This window comes from Crocodylus porosus, unplaced genomic scaffold (assembly GCF_001723895.1).
Source record: "Crocodylus porosus isolate Cpor-Errol unplaced genomic scaffold, CroPor_comp1, whole genome shotgun sequence".
Lineage (NCBI taxonomy): Eukaryota > Metazoa > Chordata > Crocodylia > Crocodylidae > Crocodylus > Crocodylus porosus.
In genome coordinates this window covers 8,122,496-8,144,337 of record NW_017728943.1, presented here as the reverse complement: position 1 = coordinate 8,144,337, position 21,842 = coordinate 8,122,496, and the positions used below count along the sequence as shown (strand labels likewise).

Below are 21,842 nucleotides of genomic sequence, written 5' to 3'. Positions count from 1 at the left end.
GGCGGCGGGGGCGGCGCGGCGGGGCCGGCGGCAGCGCCAGCGCTTCGTGGACAAGAACGGGCGCTGCAACGTGCAGCACGGCAACCTGGGCGGCGAGAGCAGCCGCTACCTCTCCGACCTCTTCACCACGCTGGTGGACCTCAAGTGGCGCTGGAACCTGCTCATCTTCCTGCTGACCTACACGGTGGCCTGGCTCGTCATGGCCTCCATGTGGTGGGGCATCGCCTACCTCCGCGGGGACCTGCACCGCGCGCACGACGCGGGCTACAGCCCCTGCGTGGCCAACGTGTACAACTTCCCGTCCGCCTTCCTCTTCTTCATCGAGACCGAGGCCACCATCGGCTACGGGCACCGCTACATCACGGAGCGCTGCCCCGAGGGCATCGTGCTCTTCCTCTTCCAGTCGCTGCTCGGCTCCATCGTGGACGCCTTCCTCATCGGCTGCATGTTCATCAAGATGTCCCAGCCCAAGAAGCGGGCCGAGACGCTCGTGTTCAGCCGCGCCGCAGTCATCTCGCGGCGGGACGGCAAGCTCTGCCTCATGTTCCGCGTGGGCAACCTGCGCAACAGCCACATGGTGTCCGCCCAGATCCGCTGCAAGCTCATCAAGGTGAGGGGCGGAGGGGCCCGGGCCGCTGCGACCTGCTGCAGAGCCGGGGGGACGGGGGGCAGGGCGGGAGGGAAGGTCCCGGCTCCCCGCGGACACCCCGCTGCTTGCCCCGGGGGCCAGGGAGGCCGCTTGCTTCTCCTCTTCCCCCTGGCTAGAAATAAACGCACCAGCTCCGGGCTCGGCTGGGTGTCGTGACACTGGCTGAGCAGCAGTTTGGGGACGAAGGCATCGGCGGGGGCGGCAGGGAAGAGAGGAGCTGTTACTTAACTAGCAGCTGCCTGGAAATAAGGACGTGGCTGGAAACTGAGGTGCGTTTCGATTCCAACGGGCTTGATGTGAGCGTGACAGAGGAAGCGCCAGAGCCTCTTCCTGCTTCGGGCCAACGATTTTACTAAACCAGCTTGGTCTAATAAGAAAGATCAAATTCATCTCCTCTGCCTAGGTCCTTAGATCAGGGATCGGCAACGTGTTTGGGCAGCGTGCCAAAAACACCCACAATTTCAATGTGAAAGGTGTTGGCGTGCCAAGGGCAGATGGCGGGGGAGCCACGAAGGGCCTGATCCTTGTTGTGGCCACGCAGCCCCGGCCCCTTCCCCGCCATCCACCCAGAGGCACACGTGCCAAGCAAAATGTCTTCAAGTGCCATGCTCTGGCACCAGTGCCAGGGGTTGCCTACCACTGCCTTAGATCAACAGGGCTACAACCTACACCCCTCCTCCTGCTTCAGGCACTTTTTTTTTTCCAGATCTCAGTTCTGGTCATCCCTTGAAGCATTTTCCTGCCCCTGCCTTATATCTCAGTAGCTCGTTCTATTCTCCTAAGTAACCAAATTTTCTTGATGCACAAAAATAAGGTGAAAGTACAACTCAGGCAGAGGCTGTCTCTGGCAAGTGTTTTGCTGGTGAATGTGTTGGAATTTTCCATTTGAAAAGTTTTTGATGCTGAAATTCATAGAGAGGCACACACTTAGGATGGTGCTGTCACTAAACCACCACCAACAAGCACTAATAGGGAGTGAATCCTTTTGATTCTAAATAAAGGATAAGCCTACACTATTTTATGAACATCAGCTGTTGTAAATTTAACAGGATCTTAAAGGTGTTTTTTCTGTTTCATCTAGGGACACTTCTAAAAAGCTTAATCAAAGGAAAAGGAGAGGTGAATTGCCTCCAAACTACTTTGATTGTCAGAACAGGAGGGTTCAACAGGGGCAGCAATTGATATTTGAGTGGGTGTTTTGTATTGCCTAGACTCTAACAATGCAATAGGCTAGACTCAGCAATGTTCTGAGTTCTTCATTCACTCCTCATTAGACAAATCCTCCCTTTTTGGTAAGGTCCAGCAATATGCAGCTCCATGATAAAGACAGATTTCTGTATTTGTAGCATTTTATAGCACTCTGCACTGGCACCCAAATTAATGAATATATTCAGGTTCTGAATATAATTATTTGGAGAGTGTTAGGAAATGTTTTCTGGAAGTTTATGTCCAGTTGGTTTATGGTTTGAGCTATGACAGTAGGTGTGTTCCTTCAGCTGGAAACTTGCTGGCTTTCACATTTCACTGGTAATCATGGGCAGATCCAGACCATGGCGGGGCGGGGATGGATGTTCCTGCAGCCCCTGGGCTGGCAGAGAACGTAGAGGAGCCTTGCAGGGAGCAAGTGCATAAAGGAGCTGGCTTGATTTGGGGACAGGTAGAGTCCCACAGCCTCTCTTGCCATGCTCCAGCCAGGAGCTGTAGGAGGCAGCTTTGCAGGGAGCTGGGATGGGCTGGGGACAGTGCATGGGTTCTTCCTTCCAAGTGACTTTTCCCTGCCAGCTCCTATTGCCCACATGTATCCAGGAGCAGGCACTGGAAGGAGGAATGCGCATGCTGCCACTGCTGTCCCAAGCTGAACTGGGCTCCCTGCATAGCTCCTCCCTGTAGCCTGTGGCTGGAGCAGGGCAACAGTGACTGGGGGGCTCCCCGTGTGCCCCTATCAGCCCGGGGCAGTGGCAGTGGCAGTGGCAGACAGGTGCTGGAAGGAAAAACCTATTCCCCACTAGAAGGGATCACAACTGCGGAATGGCAAAAAGGAGGTATAGGAAGAAAAAACCTGCCTACTCACTACCACTGCTGTCCACTGCCAAGCCTGATAACCCACATGGCTGCAACCGGTGGGTGGAGCAGGGCAGAAGTGGCTATGGGGTTCCCTCCATGCCCAGGTCACCCAGGGACAGTGGGGATGGCAGAAGAGGGGTATGACTGCACTGCTGCACTGCCTGGATCTGCCCCTTGTTGGTAGTGCATGCAATAGCTTCACTGCCTTTTCACTATGCATTCTTCTGAAATTAATTTCACTAGGACAGTGATTCTCATACTGTTTAGACTCAAGGCACCTCCATATTTTTTCTCAGTTCAGTGGCACTGAACTTACATAGGGATTTCAATTGGCAGGAGAGCAACTTTAAGTTATGGTTGGAATTTCATATGAGACCTATTAAGGAAGTCCATGGAGGGTTGTATTGCATCAGTGAATTGCCCAGCTGCATTTGGTCATGAGCACGGATCCAGGTTTTCCCTTCACTGTGGAAAAATGTGGATTTTTCTCACTTAAAGGAGAAAAACGCATATTTCCCCTTTAAAGGAAAGAAATGTGGGAAACCACGGGTTTCCTTTTGCAGGCTGGCAGCCTTCCAGCCTGCAAGGAGCTGCTTCAGGGTGGGAGGAGCAGGGTGAGAGCTATAGGAGGTAGGGGGTGCCATGTGCATGTTGTTGCCATGGGACAGTATCTGGGCAAGGGAGACTGAGGCAATGCTCAGTGCTGCCTGCAAGCCCAGCTCTGTGCTGTTGCCAACAGTGCCTGGCTAGAGATGCCTGCCCCTGCAGTGGCCCAGGCCAGAGCCATGTTTGGCTTAATGCTGCTGCTGTGGAGCACAGCACTGGTCATACACACTGCACCCCAGCCCCAGATGGTGGTGCGGGGCAACATGTAGTGCCCCAGCCGCTGCCTGTGCTTCTGTATGAGGTGTGGTATATGCCTCTCACGCTGGAGGCCATCCCTGCTATGTCCCCACAGATCATCATCCTGTGAGGCCAGGTGGGGCGGGGAGCAGCTGAGGGCCCCCTCTAGCACAGCTGAGGGGCCAGGGGGCCGTGGTTCAGGAGCAACGGTCAGCGGCATGGGCAGGGCATATCAGAACTGCTCAGCACCACAAAGCAGTGGAGGGGGAGTGCTGCAGCTGGACCAGCCTCCTGGTGAGTGAAGGGGGCAGGGAGAGCTCTGATTTTCCATGGTCAAAAAACCAAAGTCAAATGCCAAAATATATAGGTATTTAGAATTTATTTTATTATAATGATTGAGGCAGAGGCAGGCTTCCTAATTGGTTTAAGACTGTAAATATATCAACAAAACATTATGTTCAATTGATACCTCTATGTAGTGTAGTGGCTTTTCATTTTAATCATGGAAAAATGCAGATTTTGGAGTTTTTACTCAAATAATTTGGAATTTTTTATCAGCGAATTTGGGATTTTTAAACAGAGAAAACCAGGATCCCTAGTCATGAGCTATTTTGGGAGCAGTGTGGACTCCTTACAAACCTTCTCAGAATTGGGGAGCTTTCTTAGTTGGTGGCTTTTCTCCCCTGGTGACCCCACCTGATTTTGTGTACTGATGAACATAGCTGGGTCCAGGATTCACGAAAAGGGAATGTGGAATGTAGCATGCTGCCCCTCCGATGATGGGGAAATGGAGGTGAAGCATGGCTGGAGCCATGGGCGATTGGTACCTCCTGAGTCTTGGGCAGCACCTGTGGCCGATGGGGGGTGAGAGTCCCCCAGAAGCTGATTGCCGACCCCAGAAGCACTGGCGGCAAAACTGGAAGTGTCTTTCCCCCACCAATCTCAGGGGGGCTTCTCTCAGCACCCCCACCCCCTGGCCAGTGAGGGCCAGTCTCGGGGGGGGGAGGGGAGGGCACATGCCCCCTACGTGTCACCTGTAGGTGGAGCCCTTGTGTCAGTGGAAGCAGGCACAGGAAAGTGGACCTGCCCACCGTTGCTGTCCCCAGTTGATCTGGACATGGGAAAACCCAAGATCTGCTCCTCTCACCTCATGGGGCTTCATGGAAAATGAGGTGGCTGTGTGGAGCAGCTGCTGGCAGAATGCTGGGCTCAGCTGGCAGAGGGTGGGTTTCTTCTTCCTGTGTCCCCTGCTGGCCTAGTGGCTCCAGCTACAGAGAAAAGCTGCACAAGTTGCTGGGCTCATCCAGAGACAGCCACGGTGGTGGAAGCGGGGTACAGCCATACCATAACACTGTTCATGATGAAGACTTGCTAAACTGTCTCCATGAACCTGAGGTGGGAAGGACCCTAGACCCTCCATGTCAAGATGCATGCTTGCCTGTGCTAAACCACATAGAAGTCACCCAAAGTGTAATACTGACTTCTAATTTATTGGATGAATGCAAAAAAAGAAGGCATCATCAAAATTAATTGAAGTTTTGGCAATATTAGCATGTATAAAGGAAGCCAGGGCTTGAATAAAACCACCCAAAGAGACAAATTTAAAAAGTCAGAACCACCAACATAGAAATCCTTAGAAAGCTATAAAAGCTGCATGCATGACAGCTTTTGAAAAAATGTTTGACAAGAGTTATTGAGAAAGAAGGTATTCTGTTTGGAGTGCTGGGTGGACAGAATCTTGCAGCTCAGTTCAGAAAGATGCATAAATAGACGGTTGTTCAGTTTTTAGTGTCACAGAATAAGGAAATAATGTAGTAAATTAGTCTATTCAAGGATGCCCTCCTGCTGTTGGCATTTTTTGGAGAAACTTTGTTTTGTTGCAGGTTTGATGTGCAGAATCAATCATAATATTTAGATGACTTTATAATGTTAAATATAAAAGGAAGTATTTTTCATGAATTGTATAGCTTCCTTGTAGAACTTGTTGCCATATAATGTCATTGAAACAAATAACATAGCAAGATTTGAACAATTTAATAGGTATATGGATAATAATGGTTAATAATTACTAAGATTTGTTCAAGAGAGAAAATCACTCTTCAGAGTGGTTATTATGAGACTTTCATGTGGGCAGATAATCACCAGTGCCTACTATGGGCAAAATCGTGTGCAGAACTTAATGCTAGTCACTATTAGAGATAGAATGCTTGACTAGACTAAATGGAATATGAATGTGATTCAGCATGGCAACTGTGTTCTTATGACAATATTAATTTAACAAAAGGTCTAGAGGAGTCTTGCTCTAACTATGCCCTAAAGAACAAGACAGCAAATGTGCACTGTAGTGTAGTAGCATAGGATGAAGCATTGTCACACCACACTATCATTCATTTATCCCATTATACCACATTACATAGCATTTAGATATTTGGGATAGAGGGCATGGAATGTTTGCCTGAACACTTTTCTCTTAGAGCTTTGTAGTATACTTAAATTGTTAAATAATCATTTCTCTCATATCATCAGATCTCTTATTTACATAAGAAAGCTGTTTGTCAACAATCACTACTATGGGTCCCTGGAGACAAGACGATAGATTAGTGAATTTGTAGTATGAGAAAATGTTTGTGCATTAGCCACTGTTTTCAGATCTGTTGAGCCTCTCAGTAGTGAAGTGCTATGTTCTGCCAAGTCTGGCACCCTGTAAATTAATCTACATCTATGAAAGCCAGGTCAACTAATGTTAACATTTCTCAATAATGCTTTTAAATCTGAAATGTATGGGACACTTGTTCAATGGCAGTCCCTCAATACAAGGATGACAGTCTTTCAGTAAACAGGGAAGTCATCAGTGAGTCCATAGATGACCAAGGAGGCCAATCTGTGATCTGCACATTTGGTTGCAGATTTGGCAAATAATTCTGGGAGGAAGGAGTAGATCTTGGTGATATTGGATCATGGTTCTTTCCCTTGGTCTTTCTTGTCTACCCACCTGTAGTGTGAGATGAATATGCTCGAAATGATAGAGGCCTTGTCATCCATCATAGTATCATTGGGAATGATTTAGTGCTTAAGTCTCCTAGGTATTAATGTTAATATCGCAATTCTTCAGACTGGCTTTCAAAGTGTTCTTTAATTTCTTCTTTTGCTCCTTTTGGTGACCATTGGTGAGTTGGGAGCATATAGGATCTATTTTGGGAGCCAGTTGTCAGACATCCTTATGATGTCCTGTCCAGCTGCTTGCTAGATCTGTATAAACTTAGTTTCAATGGTGGTGGTATTTCCTTGAACCAAAACACTGGCTTTCAGTTTTCTGTCCTTCCAAATGATACAGAAGATTTTCCAAAGACATCACTCAGGGTAACGTTCCAAAGCTTTCAGGTATTTCCAATGTGTTATCCAAGTGACATACCCATACTACAGGATGGGGTAACAACAACCTGGTAGGTGAGAAGTTTGGCTTGGGTCCTGATGTCATCATAATCAGAAGCACTTGAAGGCAGTCCTGGCAGATCTTATCTGGTGTTCTATACTATCATGTATGTTTACTTTTGGGGAAAGGTGCCTACTCAAGTAGAGCAAATTCTCTAAGGACTGTCTTCTGCTTCTAAGATGTGGAAGAGCAGCTAGTTGGTTTGAGGGGGTGGAGGGTTGGTAAAAGTATATTGGTTTTTGTGAAGTTGACAGTGAGTGCATCTACATATCCTATTAATGCTATAAAGTGGGCCCTTAGTGTTGGAGCTGACCGGGAGCAAATTTGCTCCATGTCAGCATCTACAAATGTAGTAGTTACCGTATTTTTCAGACCATAAGATGCACTTTTTCCCCCCCAAAAGTGGGGGGAAAACGAGGGTGTGTCTTATGATCCGAAGGTGTGTGTCCCGGGGAGACGGGGCGGAGCTTGCCCGCGGAGGCGGCGGAGCCTGAGCGGGACACCCGCCGCTTGTTTACACCGGAAGCCGGCGCCCGTGCCGGTGGCCGGGAGCCGGCAATAAAAATGGCCGGCCACCAGCACACACAGTCTCTCCTGCCATAAAAACTGGGTGCGTCTTATGGTCAGGTGCGTCTTATGGTCCGAAAAATACGGTAGTTTACTACTTGTATTAACAGGTAATAGCTAACTGCACAGTAGAGTAATTTACTGTGCAGTGAATGGTGTGCACCTGTTGATGGTGATACTTTATTGTGCATTGATTAGTACTGCATAGTAAAGCATCTCATGTAGACATACCCAGTGAGTCCAAGCTTTACAAAAGCAATCAGGAAGTACCTGGAGCTCTCTAATTGAGTGGACACACACAATACAATTATCAGCATATTTAGTAAGGAAAGTGTTAGTTGCCTTGGATTTTGGAACATGACTAGTTGATGATAAAGAGATTCCCATCCGTGAGATATCCTGGATGCTGACTCTAGATTCATAGATGTTAGGGTTGGAAGGGACCTCAATAGATCATTGAGTCCGACCCCCTGCATAGGCAGGAAAGAGTGCTGGGTTCAGATGGCCCCAGCCAGATGCTTATCTAACCTCCTCTTGAAGACCCCCAGAATAGGGGACAGCACTACCTCCCTTGGGAGCCCATTCCAGATTCTGGGCACTCAGATGGAATTCTATCAGTAATTAGATGCAGAATAGCTGCAATATAGATGGTCAAGAGCATTGATGCAATCATACACTCTTGCTTGCCTCCAGTTCCAGCAGTGAAGGGGTCTTTTTCAAGCCACTGCATAGGATGATTGTTGTCATGTCTTTTTTGAAGAATCTGATAATGGTAACAAATTTTGGCAGGCATCCAGATGTCATCTGGATCTTCCACAAGACCCCTCTGTTGATCGATTTTGATAGGACACTAGAAGCATTCAAGCTGAGGACATAATTAGAGTATTAACCCTGAGGGTTCTGTTCATGTGTATTTCTCTTGGATCATCTTCAAATGTAATTTAATACGAGTTTGAACTTATATAAGTGATTATATTTTTAAAAAATAACTAGGCTGATGGCACTGAAATGGTTGGAAAAGGCTCTATGATTTAATATGCAGTGAAACATGATGGAAACCTACAGCAGGATTCTGTTCTACCTATTTGGCACAAGAATGGACTTATGCACCTAAATGCAGTTTATTCCAAATTATTCCTCTCTGAGCCTTTGAATAACTGTTGATACAAAAAGTGGGTGGGTCCTCTTCACTGCAGCTCAGTCTTAAGGGTAAGCTGGGAGTGACTTTCAAAAGTCTGGATGACAGAGAAGCACCAGAGTCATCCCTTCCTGCTGCACAGGAGGTGGGCTCATCTGGGGATAGGGACAATGACAGCAGGGATAGATGCACATTCCTCTTCTCCTGTTCTGTGACCAGGCAGGTTGTGGGGAACTTTCTTTCGCTATTGCTGCTGTCTCCTCCCCAGCTGACCCCAGGCCTTGCTCAGCCCAGCTGGCTCTGGAACTTCCCTGACACCTAACCATGGAGGAGGCAGCAGCAGCATGTGTGTGGCGGGGGGGGGGAGGAGAGGGCCACCTCTGAGCAGGGAGGGGGTATTTTCAGCTACTTTATGACTTCAGAAACTCCCCAATGGCTCTCCCATCAAGGTCTGCCCACACTGATGGGGCAAAAGAGGCTGGGAGCAAGGGGTACAGCCACCTTTGCAGTGTTGGTTTCTGCTCCCACACCCTCTTTGGGAAATCCTAGATCTGCCTTGATCTTGTCTTTGTCCCTGCTGCTGAATACAGACAGCAGGAGAGGAAGGATGAACAGCAGTATTGCTTACCCCTTGGGCTCTGGAATCTTGCAAAATCAGGAACTCCAGCCAGAACCTGTGTTGACCAACCTGTGAGCTCAGAGCTATCAGAGAGCTCACTTGGATCCAGGACTGCAGTGAGGGTGTGCAGCTGCACCCCCTTTGGCAGTGTTACATGCTCATTGTGCATGTGCCACACAGTCAAAGGGACTGTAGCCACTTACCGCAATCCTGGATCTACCTACGACCTGGCCCAGTACTACCACCCAAGCAGCAGAGGATCTCAAGAGCCCTGAAAGCACTGCCTGCACGATGTGGAAGGGCCTCTGGGCCTCTGCTTGCATTTCACCTTTGAAAGTTTTGGGAATGTGGACAATGGGAGCAAAGCTGTGACCCTTCCCCTATCTTGCTGTATTTCCAGCACAGGGCCACTGCTAGGATTCAGGCTGCACAAGGGCTGCACTGTCTTACAAAAAGGGATTGTGGAGCCCAACCTTGTTTTTCCTGCTTTGCTGCTGGCTGCTGGTCAGGAGCTGCTCATAGCTTGAACTCAGACATAACTAAATGATAAGAGCATCTCCCATTCTCCTTCCACAAGTGTGTCATTGTGGAAAAAACAACCTCACTATTCATACTGGAAAAGGGTTCAAGGTTACGGTGAATCATTACTGCATCGCCCTACACAAATTTATTTTCTTTCAAGTCTTTTTGATATTGACATGGAGCCCCTAGGTAAATTAGACAGCATGGGCTCAAGTGACAGGAATATGCAGAAAACACACAGATCTAGCATGTATGATTGTTGTCTTACCACCAAGCTGAATGAGGCCAGCTCATGGATGAAGAACAGCTGGCTGAAGCTGAACCTGAGGAAGACAGAGGTGATGATGGTGAGCAAAGGAAAGTATTCTGGAGAGTCAGCAGCCATGGTCCAGTATTCTGTGGTTAAAGCTGTCTGAATCAACAACTGTTCAACTCAGTCCATAGCTTCTGCTCTTACACAGCAAACCAGAAATTATTTGAATATTTTGTTAGAAGATGGAAGGGAACATAGTATGGTTATACCTGGGCATGAGGGCTAAGTACAGATAGTCAAAAAGCGTGAGGCTGAATCGATTCAGTCGTTGCAAGTTGGCCTAAGCTGCAAAGATTAAACTGAGAAACAACTGGACGCACATTTACCTTTGATTCAGGAAACACAGCCATGTGCCTGCAGTGGCTCAGGCCAGAAGCCAGGGGACACTAGAGCATAGCACTTCCTTTTCTTACTCTGGCACTTCCTTTCCTTGCTGCCCCCTGAGATCTCTGGGATTTGCAGACCAGACTTACAGTAGCAGAACTCTGCAGGGTTGCTCGTCACTTTTTCTTCCTGCTTCCAGGTGTCTGTGGGATTTATAGTCCACAGTTGCAGCCAGCAGTAGCTTTCAGTAAGTTTAGCAGGGCAGGGCAGCTCTGTACACAGGGGAAGTGGGGTTTAACTGCCCCCCCCAGCCCCAGACCCCAGCCAGGGTTTGCCTTGGAAGGGGGGCAGCCCCTGCTTCTCTCTCTCTCCCCTTTTCTCCCTCTCCCCTCCTCCTCCCCATCCCGCCCCTTCTCTGCTGGAGCAGACAGCACAGCCCAGCCCAGGGCTGGAGAGTATGCTGGGATGCTGGGGGACTCTGATTTAACTTTACCAGGAAGGGGTCTGGAACAGAAGTTTCATAAACCAGTTTGACCCAATTCAGTTAAGTTTGATATTACATTCAACCAGGTTTATCTTAAACCAGTTTCAGCCATTTTGAAAGTGGTTTATGTGCACTGAGCTTTTGTTCTGTTACAGGTTTAAACCAGCTGCTGATCACTTAAACCGGTTTATGTGTAACTTCTGTCTGTAGCCCATGTGTTCATTGCTTAGAAAATTTCAGTTTGCACAGAACTGTAGCATGTATCCTCGGTAACACAGAGAGATATAAGCACTTCAGACATCCTCCATTCTCCCACGCAGCTTTCCCACAGAATTTCAGATTCAGTTCAAAGTAACCAGCAAAAAGAGAGCTAGCAAACAGAATATAAACAGGGGAGTTCATAGGCAGTATGTAGTATAGTGGTGATGGGTTTCACTTGTTTCCTTTCTTTGGGTGCACACATACATGCATGTTTTGTGTACTGGAGTTCTGTTTTTCTCCTTTGCATGGGTATCTTTTTTTTCTCTCTCTCTCTCTCGAACACAGGATAGCAACTCTGGTATGCATGTAAAAGTTTCCAAGCAAGATAAGAAATGAAGGTGATAGGATGTGTAAGATGCAGCATGTATATTATCCTTGCATCAGTGCCAGATGGCTGGTACGTGTGCATGAACTGCTGCCTGATGTTATATTGGAGGAGAAAATTAAAGGGCTGGACATGTAACTACAAGAAAATGATGGAGCTTGGATAGAAATTTGAGCAGGTGATGGAAGAAAGGAGAGGTGAGGGTGTGCATACAAATGAGAAGCCTCAGATGCCTGTTAAGCTTGCTAATCTCATGGGCAGTTTTTCTGAAGAGGAGGGGAGCCCAAGTGGGATTGTGAATGTTAGAATTAAGCAACAGAAGTGACAAGCTAGCAGAAGTGAAGTAAACTAGAAGAATTGGTTTGGTGTGCTGAGGGATGAAGAGGAGACGTAGGTGATATCTAACAGTGGGATGTCATGCGTGGGCTAATCCCAAAACAGGTAGGAGAGAGAAGAAGGGATGAATGCAGTGTGAAAGTGACTTCAGCCCAGGAAGAAGAAAGGAAATGGCAAGGGAGATCATGTGTTTGACAGACAGAAGGAGAGTGAAAGGAAAAATGTTGCTGGGATGTGAAAACTAGGAAAAGACAGTTCTGTATTACTGGATTCACTCTTGAGGTGAGTAGACAGACCAGGTACAAAGGAAAACAGAAGAGTTGTCTATCACAACTGAAAAATGTGGGATGTAGTTCTGAGGCTGAAGATACTGATAGGAGCAGAGTTTGCTTTCACTCTATCAGTTAGATATGCATGCCAGCAGTTTTCTGGTATGCAGATTGTTAATGTCTGGCGAGAAGTGTTCTTGGCACTTGATCAGGGTTGAAATAAGTATAGCTAGGTCTATGCTCTCCCCTGGGTCTTTGTCATGCTTCTGGGCTTTTTTGGTTGCTGCACTGGCTTAAATTCCATCGTGCCCCTCCCCAACTGCTTCCCACTCCCTTTTCTGATTCATGTGTTGAGTTTTTTAAGCCTTCTTCAGAGGTATTGGGTGTTGGTTTTGGCCAAGGCTGGGTATTTTGACTGGTGTGTGGCAGTGCTCTTGCCAGAGATTCCTGGCTAGTGGGTCTTGCCCCTCTGCTCAGGGTCATCCCAATTTCCCAACTGGGGTCAGGAAGGACTTTTACCCCCTGGTCAGACTAGTACAGAGTGTGGGGTTTTTGTCTTCCTCTGTAGCAGGGGGTATAGCCCTCCATTTGCAATCTCTTGAGCCCATACGAGCAAGCTTTTACAGAAGCAGGATTTTGGCTGGCGTGGTCCCACTGCATTACCTGTGGCAGATTAGGGTGTTATGTCTTGTGTTGTGTCAAGGTTGTATTAGGTTTAACAGTAGTTTTACTAAGAGGTTCGGTCAGGGGCAGGCAAAACCTGGTTTGTGGGGTTTGCTGATACCATCTGGCCCGTGGGGCGTTTCTGTAAGCCAAAAGAATGATCATGGGCCCAAGCCCTCCCTGCCCCTCTGAAAGCTGAAGTGTGACTCCATTGCTAAGCAACCAACCCTCACCCCAACCTGGCCTGACCTGCCCCCAGTCCCAAGGTAGGGGGTGCTAGAGACAAGAAGTTTCTGCCTGGCAGAGGCTGTTCCTTACTGGGAGACTGGAAATTCAGGTAAGGGCCCCACCAGGCCAGGGACTCCCTCTCGGGGAAAGGGAGTGTGGGAAACTGCATGCTGTGAGGCCAGGCTGGGCTGGCCCCACACATTGCAGAAGTGCTGGAGCTGCACAATTTGGTGCTGGCTTGGGCTGGCCCTGCTGGATGCCGCCATGTGTGGCCAGGAACTTGGCTGGGAGCATGGGAGCTGCATACTGTGGGGCCAGGTGGGACTGGCCCTGTACCCTGCCACCACATGCAGCCAGGGGCTTGGGCAGGAGCTGTGCACTATGGGGCTGGATCGGGCTGGTCCTGCTCGCTACCACCACGTATGGCTGGGGACTCAGGCGGGAGTGCAGAAGATGCGCACTGTGGGACTGGGTAGGCTGGCCCCACACACTGCCACCATATGCAGCTCCATTGACTTGCACACTCTGGGGACTCTGAGGACCCACACCCGTACCTTTCCACCCCCCACCATACCACATTGGTGATGCATAGCGGGTGCATGCAGGTACAGGTGCACCCCCTGAGATTGGTGGTGCACCCCCTGAGAGAAGTGCTGCCAACACTGCTGACGGTGCCCGTGGGCAGTCACCACTCACCACCCCCCACTGCCGACACTGCCAGCAGCATCTGTGGGTGATTGCCAATTGGTGCTGGCTGCTGCAGATGCTGCCAGTGGCATCTGTGGGTGGTTGTTGATCTCCAGTCAGTGCTTGCCACCCCTCTGCTCACTGCCAGCACTGCCATGGCCGCCTACAGGAACTCCCTGCTCATTGCCACCACACCCCCCACTGCTGCCACTGCCTGCAGGCGGCTGTTGTGTCCCTTCAGCCTCCAGGGGCATGCGTTGTTCATGCCCTCCCACAGCCACAACACATTCCCACCCCTCACCATACTCCCTCACACGCCCACATCCCTCTATATATCCCCTCCACCCTATCCACACACCCCAGACCCACACCCCTCCATATCACACCACACATACCCCACCCACCACACCCACACCCTACCACACATCCACCCACTCCCCAACTGCATACTCCCCCAATCCCACCCACATAAACCCCCTCCACCTACACAATATACAAGAGTAAGACTGTATTTTGAGCTGTTATGCAGTTGCCTATATATATATATAATGCAGATGCACATAAATCAGGACAAAAATTTTTTTTGAAATAAAATAGGTTAAAGTAGATGTTTAATTATTTTAGTATATGATTTTTTTTTCCAATTCCAAGATGGGACCCTCCCCCAAAGAAGTGCTTCCAGGACAAGGGGAGGGACTTCAGGTGGCAAAGATGAGGGGTTAGGGCTAGGATTTCTTGTACCAAGTTGGCAACCAGGGGGCAGGGCACCTATCAAGGGGCAGGGCTACCTTTGCAGCCTTCAACAGCTCACCAAAACTTGTTAAGGAGCCCTATAGCCAAAATAATTGCCCACCCCGGGTTAGATTTTGGATTTGTATATGATGGTTTGGATAGGGACAATCCTACTTCAGACTCAAAAAATACAAAGATGCATTCATACCAAATACCAAGGTTCATACAGGTGATAAAACTGAACATAGTTTAACCTTAGCTGTAATAAAGATCAAACATGACAGTAGTAAATCAAATTCTAGGCAACATCTATGCATGTAAATAATGTCCCCCAAAATTAATCACTGCATATAGGGGTACCCATGACAGGTACTTTGGATCTAGTTTTGGCAAGTAGCAAGGACTCTGTAGAATAACTGGTTGCAGGAAGTAATCTGAGATCAAGTGATCACAAGCTGATTCTTTTTAGACTAAACTACAAGAGGGACAAGGATAAATAACAAAGGTCTTGGGCTAATTCTGAGAAAATAAGACAATTATTTAAGGTGTTTAACTGGACTAAAGAGCTAAGAAACTTGTCTGTGAAGGTAGTGTGGAACTTATTAACTAAAGCAACAGTATAATACTATCAGGACGTGCATCCCAAGAGGGAAAAAATGGAAGGCAAGGACTATAAATCTGCACAGATAAACAGAAACCTTACACAAGCAATTAGGAATAAACACAGGATCTACAAGCATTGGAAAATGAGACTGGCTGGTAAGGAAGACTATCTTTCTGAGGTCAAGAAATGCAGACACAAGGTAAGAATGGCAAAAGGCTTAGCTGAGCCTGATCTTGCAAAGTGTATTCAAAATAATAGCAAACGTTTGTTTGGTCATCTAAAAAAAATCAGTAGGGGGAAGGGAAACCACTATATGTTGATGGAGTTGAGATCAAGGACCACGTAAGCATGGCTCAAGAGCTAGACAAATACTTTCCCTCAGTCATCAATTAGGATGAAGATGGAAATGAGGACATTGGCAAGATTACTACTTGGCAAGGAGGACATAAATACGGAAATTACCATACTTGAGGTGGAAGCAAAATTTAGGGGAGGGGAGGTCTGGATCATCTCCATCCCATCATAAGGAAGGAACTGGCATAGAAAATAGCAACTAGGATGAATCTTCATGGCATCTATCAATATTCAAAGACTGGAAAATAGTAAATGCAGTTTTCAGTTTTCAAAAAGGGGAGAAAGAATGATCCAAGCAATTATAGACTTGTTAGCTTGACCTTAACAATAAGGAACCTCTTAGAGCAGATACTGAGGGAAAGGATTGTTAAATATATAGAAGGAAATAGAAAATGGGACAAAACCCAGCATGGGTTTGTCAGAGGAGAATCGTAATTTTGCTATCCTTTTGTAAAAAGGTAATTGACTCCCCAGATAAGGATAATGCAGTTCACTTGCTTTGTCTTGATTTAAGCAACATTTTTGGTACTATTCCTCACAGGAAATTATTGGCTAAATTAGAGAGGATGGGCACCAATGCATGAGATGGATTAGGATGGGCACCAAATGCATGAGATGGATTAGGATGGGCACCAAATGCATGAGATGGATTAGGAGCTGGCTCAAAGAGAAGCTAAAGAAAGTTGGAAGGTGACTTTTGTGATTGGAGGGTGGTTACCAGTGATGTTCCTCAGGGATCAGTTTTAAGACCCATCCTTTTCAACAGTTTTATCTGCAACCTTAATACTGGAATTCATGGAATTTGCTAATGACCCTGAACTGAGAGTATTATGAAATAGGACTGATTATTAAACAGGAAGATTTAGATAATTTTGTGGAATGGAAGAAATGAAATATATCAGCACAAAATGCCAAAGTCATGGACTTAAGGACCAGTACCTGGTGGCTAGAAAATGGTATTTAGAGGTTTGCTTTTGGGAACTGGCCTATAGATAAAGTAGATATGCATTAGGCTAATGGTCCAGAGCAACAGCAAGGGTTAATTGATTTATAAAAAGCCTGTCTGTGACAAAGTTTCTTCAAGGCCCGCTGTGTCTGATACAAGCAAACAGTGAGCAGACACTCAGGCTGGGAATTGAAGACCGATAAAGCCCAAATTAAGATGTGAGCATGTGATGGGTTTGTGAAACAAAGAAATGTGTTGACAGGACAGTACATGGACAGTATGATGACCACTGAGAGACCAATCAGCAGTGGCCAGAAATGAAGAGTCATCAGGAGGGGAAAAGAATACAAAAAAGGGGATTTCAGAGTAGCAAAGGGTCCAAGAGAGGGGAACCTGAGGCACCATGGACAGAGGACACACCACCAGCCCGTCTTACCCACTCCACTGTAGGGGAAGGAGGGGAGTCTCAGCCTTCTACCTCCAGGCTGCTGACATCTGACATTTAAGAGAGAACCTCAGGGTGAAGTTTGTGTCCTGGCCAGATATACCTTGACTCTGATGACAGCTCTAGGACTGGTAGATATAGAATTGTTTGCATTATTCGTATCTGCTATCACTGTGTATTAATAAAAGTCACCTATTATCAAATGTAAAGGTAGTGGTTGGTCTGAGGGTTTGGGTCTTCCTGGAACAAGGTATCTGGTTCTTAAATCCAGTGCCAACAGTACCATGGATCTCAGAATAAGATGTGGGTGCGTAGGCTGGAGACAAATGAGGAAGAAAGGGATTTGAGTGTATTGGTTAGATGACAATAAACAGCTAGTGCAATGAAGCCTGAAAAGGCTAAGACAATCTTAAAGTACATTAGTCAGGTTATATGCAGTAGAGTCAAGGAGTTAGTTGTCCCATTGTACAAGGTGTTGATAAGACTCCACATGAAATATTGTGTGCAGTTCTGGTCACTGACATTCCTGAAAGATTAAATTAAACTGAAACAGATCAAAGAAGGGCCACAGACAAACAACCCACAGATGGTATTCTCCACACAGAACCTACAACTCCAGATCCCTCCCCAACCGTTTCTCCCCAACTACTGCCTCCTTGCTTAACTCCCCATCCCATAAGCAAACTTTCTGGCCATTATTAACCATGTTTCCCAATCACTATTTAAATCCAGAAGTAAGAAGCCTCTTCCTACTTCCTGCACCTCCCCAGTCTTATCTCCAGGAAAGACCCCTTTACCTTTTCTTATGAAAAAAGATGGAGGGAGCTTGGCTTGTTTAGTTTAGCAAAATAGAGACTGAGGGGGGCATATGGCTACTCTTTACAAATACTCTGGTAGGGTGAATCTTAGGACAAAAGAAGAGAGATTTAGAGTAAAAAACAAACAAAACCCCAATAACCACCCAAAAGCAAATGGCTACCAAAGTGCCTATGGATAAATTTAGATGAGATGTTAGCCATAGGTAAAGCTGTAGGTGTAGGACTTCCAGTGATGGTAAGCCATAGTTAGGCCAAGCTACAGTTAAGCTAAAGCTCTGGAAAGGAGCCTTGACTGCCTCATGACTGCTAAATGACCTGGTAACAAATGTAAAACAAACAAAAAAAGCCAACACATTGAGTGAAGAGGGTGAGTCAAAAAAGGCAGTTGCAAAAAGCAGTAGCTGAATAATTTGAGAAGTAACATAAAAGTAAAAACACACTAGTGAGGCAAAGATAAGAAGAATCAAAGGTGCAGTTGTGCTCACTTGCCAAAAGAGTTGAGTAGAAATAAATATCTCAATGGAAAGATAGATAAACATTAGTACAAGATATGGACATTTTGGGTACAAATACAGGGGCTGCAAAATTTGTTTTTTGTAGTGACCTTGGGGGACATAACTTACATACTGTGTTGCTACTTGTCATGGGCAAGATTCACTAAGTTGAGCTGATTTTTAAATAGACCAGCTGGTTAGCTGTCCAAGTGACAATCAAAACTGGTAAGAACAGGGACTAGAGACAACAAACCTCGCTTTGCCACTGAACGTGAATTCAAGTAATTTTTTTCTATGTAGCCTCTGGAATCTGGAAACCTGCTTGCTAATGTTGGCCTTCCAGAACACATAGACTTGCATATCAACAGTAACAGCAGCACAAGGCCACTTGAGAAAATACTTGCATGCATCAGTACAACAGTAGACATTTTCATTTTGTTTTAATTTTCTTGTCTGGTTTGCATTGATGCTTCAGCTGATACAATAAAACCTAGAGTTTTTTTAGGTTTCTCCTTCCACTCAACAGCTGACTGACTTCTAAATTTGGGTCAGGAAGGCATAATCTCCCCTGATCAGATTGGCATGGCTAATAGTGTTTTGCTTTTTTTGTAGTATGGAGCATGGTCCTGTTCCTAAGATCTTCTAAGTATGTAATAACTGACTACTTCCTTGTTGTTGCTGTGGCAGGGCATTGGCAGTGACCTCATCTCCCCCTGTTATCTGTGTCATAGGATAGGGTCATCTTGGTGTTTTGGGTATCACACTTTATAGTTATGTGTAAGCATAGAAAGTGGTGACTGGGGATCCTGTGGGACAGTAGTTGGCTGCAAATGCAGGGGAGGCCACAATTAAAGCCTTTAAGGCAATTAGAGTCTAGAAATCTTGAAGAAAGAGCTGCACAACTTGTCCCAACTTGTAAGGTAAACCTGTCATGTTTTTAAAACCTTTATCATTTTACTGACACAGATAATGCCCATTGCCTGATGCTAGCAGGAAATGTATTTTCATTTAAACTTCTAAAGCTTGATGATTTCATGGACACCAAAGGAAAGTCAAGCTATTTTAGCAAGGGCCCCATGTGACACCTCAGAATAGAAGAGGTATTTCATGTCTCTTGAGGCCTTGTTGTATGTTGCACTTAGGATGTGTTAATTGCATTTAAAATGAAAGTGTCCACATGTTCAAGCAGTAAAACACATGCTAAGTGCCAATGTATCATAGCAGAGTTAGTACTTTTCACAGGAAGAGTATCTCCAGGTGGTGTTAAGTAACATGTTCAGCTATCATGAGACCACTCCACAGACATAATATGAGTAGGGATTACTGCATTTTGGGTTTCAGGAGATTTCAGGGGAAAGTCTGAAATTTAGCATTTTGCCTGAAGCTCTGGAAGACTGTGATTTGGCTGGAAATGGCCTGAGACTGAGGGAGGAGAGGAAGGATGGGGGAAATAAGTAACCCCACCCCCCACCCCAAAAAAACCCAACAAAAAAACAAAAAACTTACCTGGAGAACAGAGAAGAAAGGCAGCAGAGCCCCGGAAACATTGTGGAAGTCCCACGTGTTTCCAGGGGCAGCCTAGTATGGGGCTCAGCCTATTAGATTATTCAATACCCTGCTTTGACAGGGAGTTTAAAAGCCCTGCACAGAGCACAGCAGGTAAATACCCCTGTTCTAGGGGCTGTGGGCATAGGCATGAGGGTCAGCATTCTGTAAAAGTTAGCACTTGGCAAAAGTTGTTGTTTAATAACATTTATTTATTATGGTTTCATCAAGAAGTGTAAGTAGCGAGCTTTACTTAGAAGCTGTTTAATATGTGGTGAACTCTACTTTCTTAAAACAGCTAAAGAACAACCTCTGTGCTGCTGTTTGATAGTAATCGGCCCTGTGGTAGGCTCCTTCAGCTAATCAGAGGCATGAGAAGGCCTGCCCTTGGCTGAAATTGGCACTAGCAACCCTGCAGGGAGCCCGCTTCCCCCCACCCCTTCCCCCAGAACCTGAATTACAGTGGTCCCTAAATATGAGTGGTGCTCACCAGCTCCTGTGCAGACCTGGTGCCAGGCTTGAGACTGAAAAACAGCTATTTGTCAACTGCACAGCCTGCTACAGACCCGTCCAGATTGTAATAAGCATTTCCATTCAATTGCATAGAAGTTCTAACTTGTAGTATTACAAGTACTTGTAGTATTACTACTAACTACAAAAACACGTGTTAAATGTCCCATACAACAAGGCCTTTGGAATTTTGCAATGATTTCAAACCAAACGTGAATTGTTGTGTCTGGCAGACTGAGGGAGTTTCTAAAAGCAGGCCGTTCTGCAATTATATTGTCAGGAAATGCTAATATGAGCCCAGATTCTCTTGAGGTGGAGCATGGTGAAATTCTGAAGAAAAGTGTGTGGAAGAGATCCCACATCATAATAGCCAAAATGAGGACTTCAATGGTTTGCAAATCATTTTAATCTGCACATCAAAGAGCAACTCACAAAGACACTGTAATGGATCCTAAGGAACAGACTTTTACCTTCAGCTTCCCCTGTGCAAACATGCATTTCTTTTTGTCTCAGACCTACACAGTTACCAAATACATCCCTTTAAAGTAGCTTGATATTTTGCAAACTACCAGTTGTTCCCATTACATCAGCTCTGGCAGCTGAAACATGCTCAGCCACACACCCTACTCTAGGTTATGGGGGAAGCAGGCTGAAGTGGACGCCCTGTTGTGGCTCTGGATCACGTAAGTTTTTTAGGAAGCTGCCAGCATAGTACAAGTTGCTCCAGTTTATCAGAGGAATTAACCATGCCTTCCTAAAATCATGTTTTCTGAAGTAACTTACCCATCTTGATGTAAAGTATGGCAGCTCAAAGTGGGCATATTCACTGCCGTCGCACTGCTATATTCTACTTGTGCCATGTTAGAAAATAGACTGAGTTATCTAACGAGTCCTGTGCTTTTTGCAGTTTGTGCTCTTCCAATTGTGTTTTGTCCAGTCTTGCTGACAGCTGATCTTCTCTTGCACCTGATTAGACAGACAGTTTTTTACTTCTCTCAGAGTGAAGCAATGCTAAGAGATATCCCTTATCAATTTCTGTATGTTTAAGGGAACCCATATTTAGCCAGTAAGCACAAGGTTTCCAAGATTTTCGTGTGGGTCAGGATTACTAAATGCTTTGCAGTTTTTAAAAAAAACAACTATGTTAATCTTTTGTGATGTATTTTGAATGTGTGCTGTATGTCCTTGGGCACTCACTGGATTAAAAGGGTCCATTATATAGTGGTGGCTATTACCCTTTGGGTCTATGCAGTGTTACCTAGTGATGCTGACAAATAGTCAGTGCTGTTGTTCTCAGAGTGAACAATAGGGAGCATTTTACAAGGTGAGGTTCCAAAATCAAAGGTTTACACAGACATTCTTTAGAAATACTTCAAATTTCACTCTTCTTTGAAGTGCTTCAAATTTGAAACAAGTCAGCATTGTGCAGATGTACAGGTTCCTCCCTCCTGAAGCGCTTCAAAATGGCTGGGAAGCTATGTTGTGGTGAGACTCCAGCTAGGGGGATGGAGAGCAGAAGTCCTAGTATCCCTTTTGGGCCCAAGTCTCTAGAGCAGTGGTTCTCCACCTTTTTAGATTCAAGGCACCTTCTGCAGAAGCAAGCAGAGGGAGTCCCTTCTTTCTTCCATGTAAGTAAACAAGCCCCCCCCCCCCCACTTTTGCATTGATG

General features: G+C 46.2%; 1 protein-coding gene across 1 annotated transcript in view; it reads left to right on the top strand.

The window, feature by feature from the left end:
- Position 1: 1 nt before the first annotated feature.
- LOC109319008 (G protein-activated inward rectifier potassium channel 1-like) overlaps positions 2-21,842 on the top strand; it is a gene marked incomplete at its 5' end in the record, with an annotated part of 36,233 nt that continues 14,392 nt past the window's right edge. The window contains one exon of the mRNA XM_019548527.1: positions 2-610. Coding sequence (XP_019404072.1) covers positions 2-610 — 609 coding nt within the window. The remainder of the gene's footprint in view (positions 611-21,842) is intronic.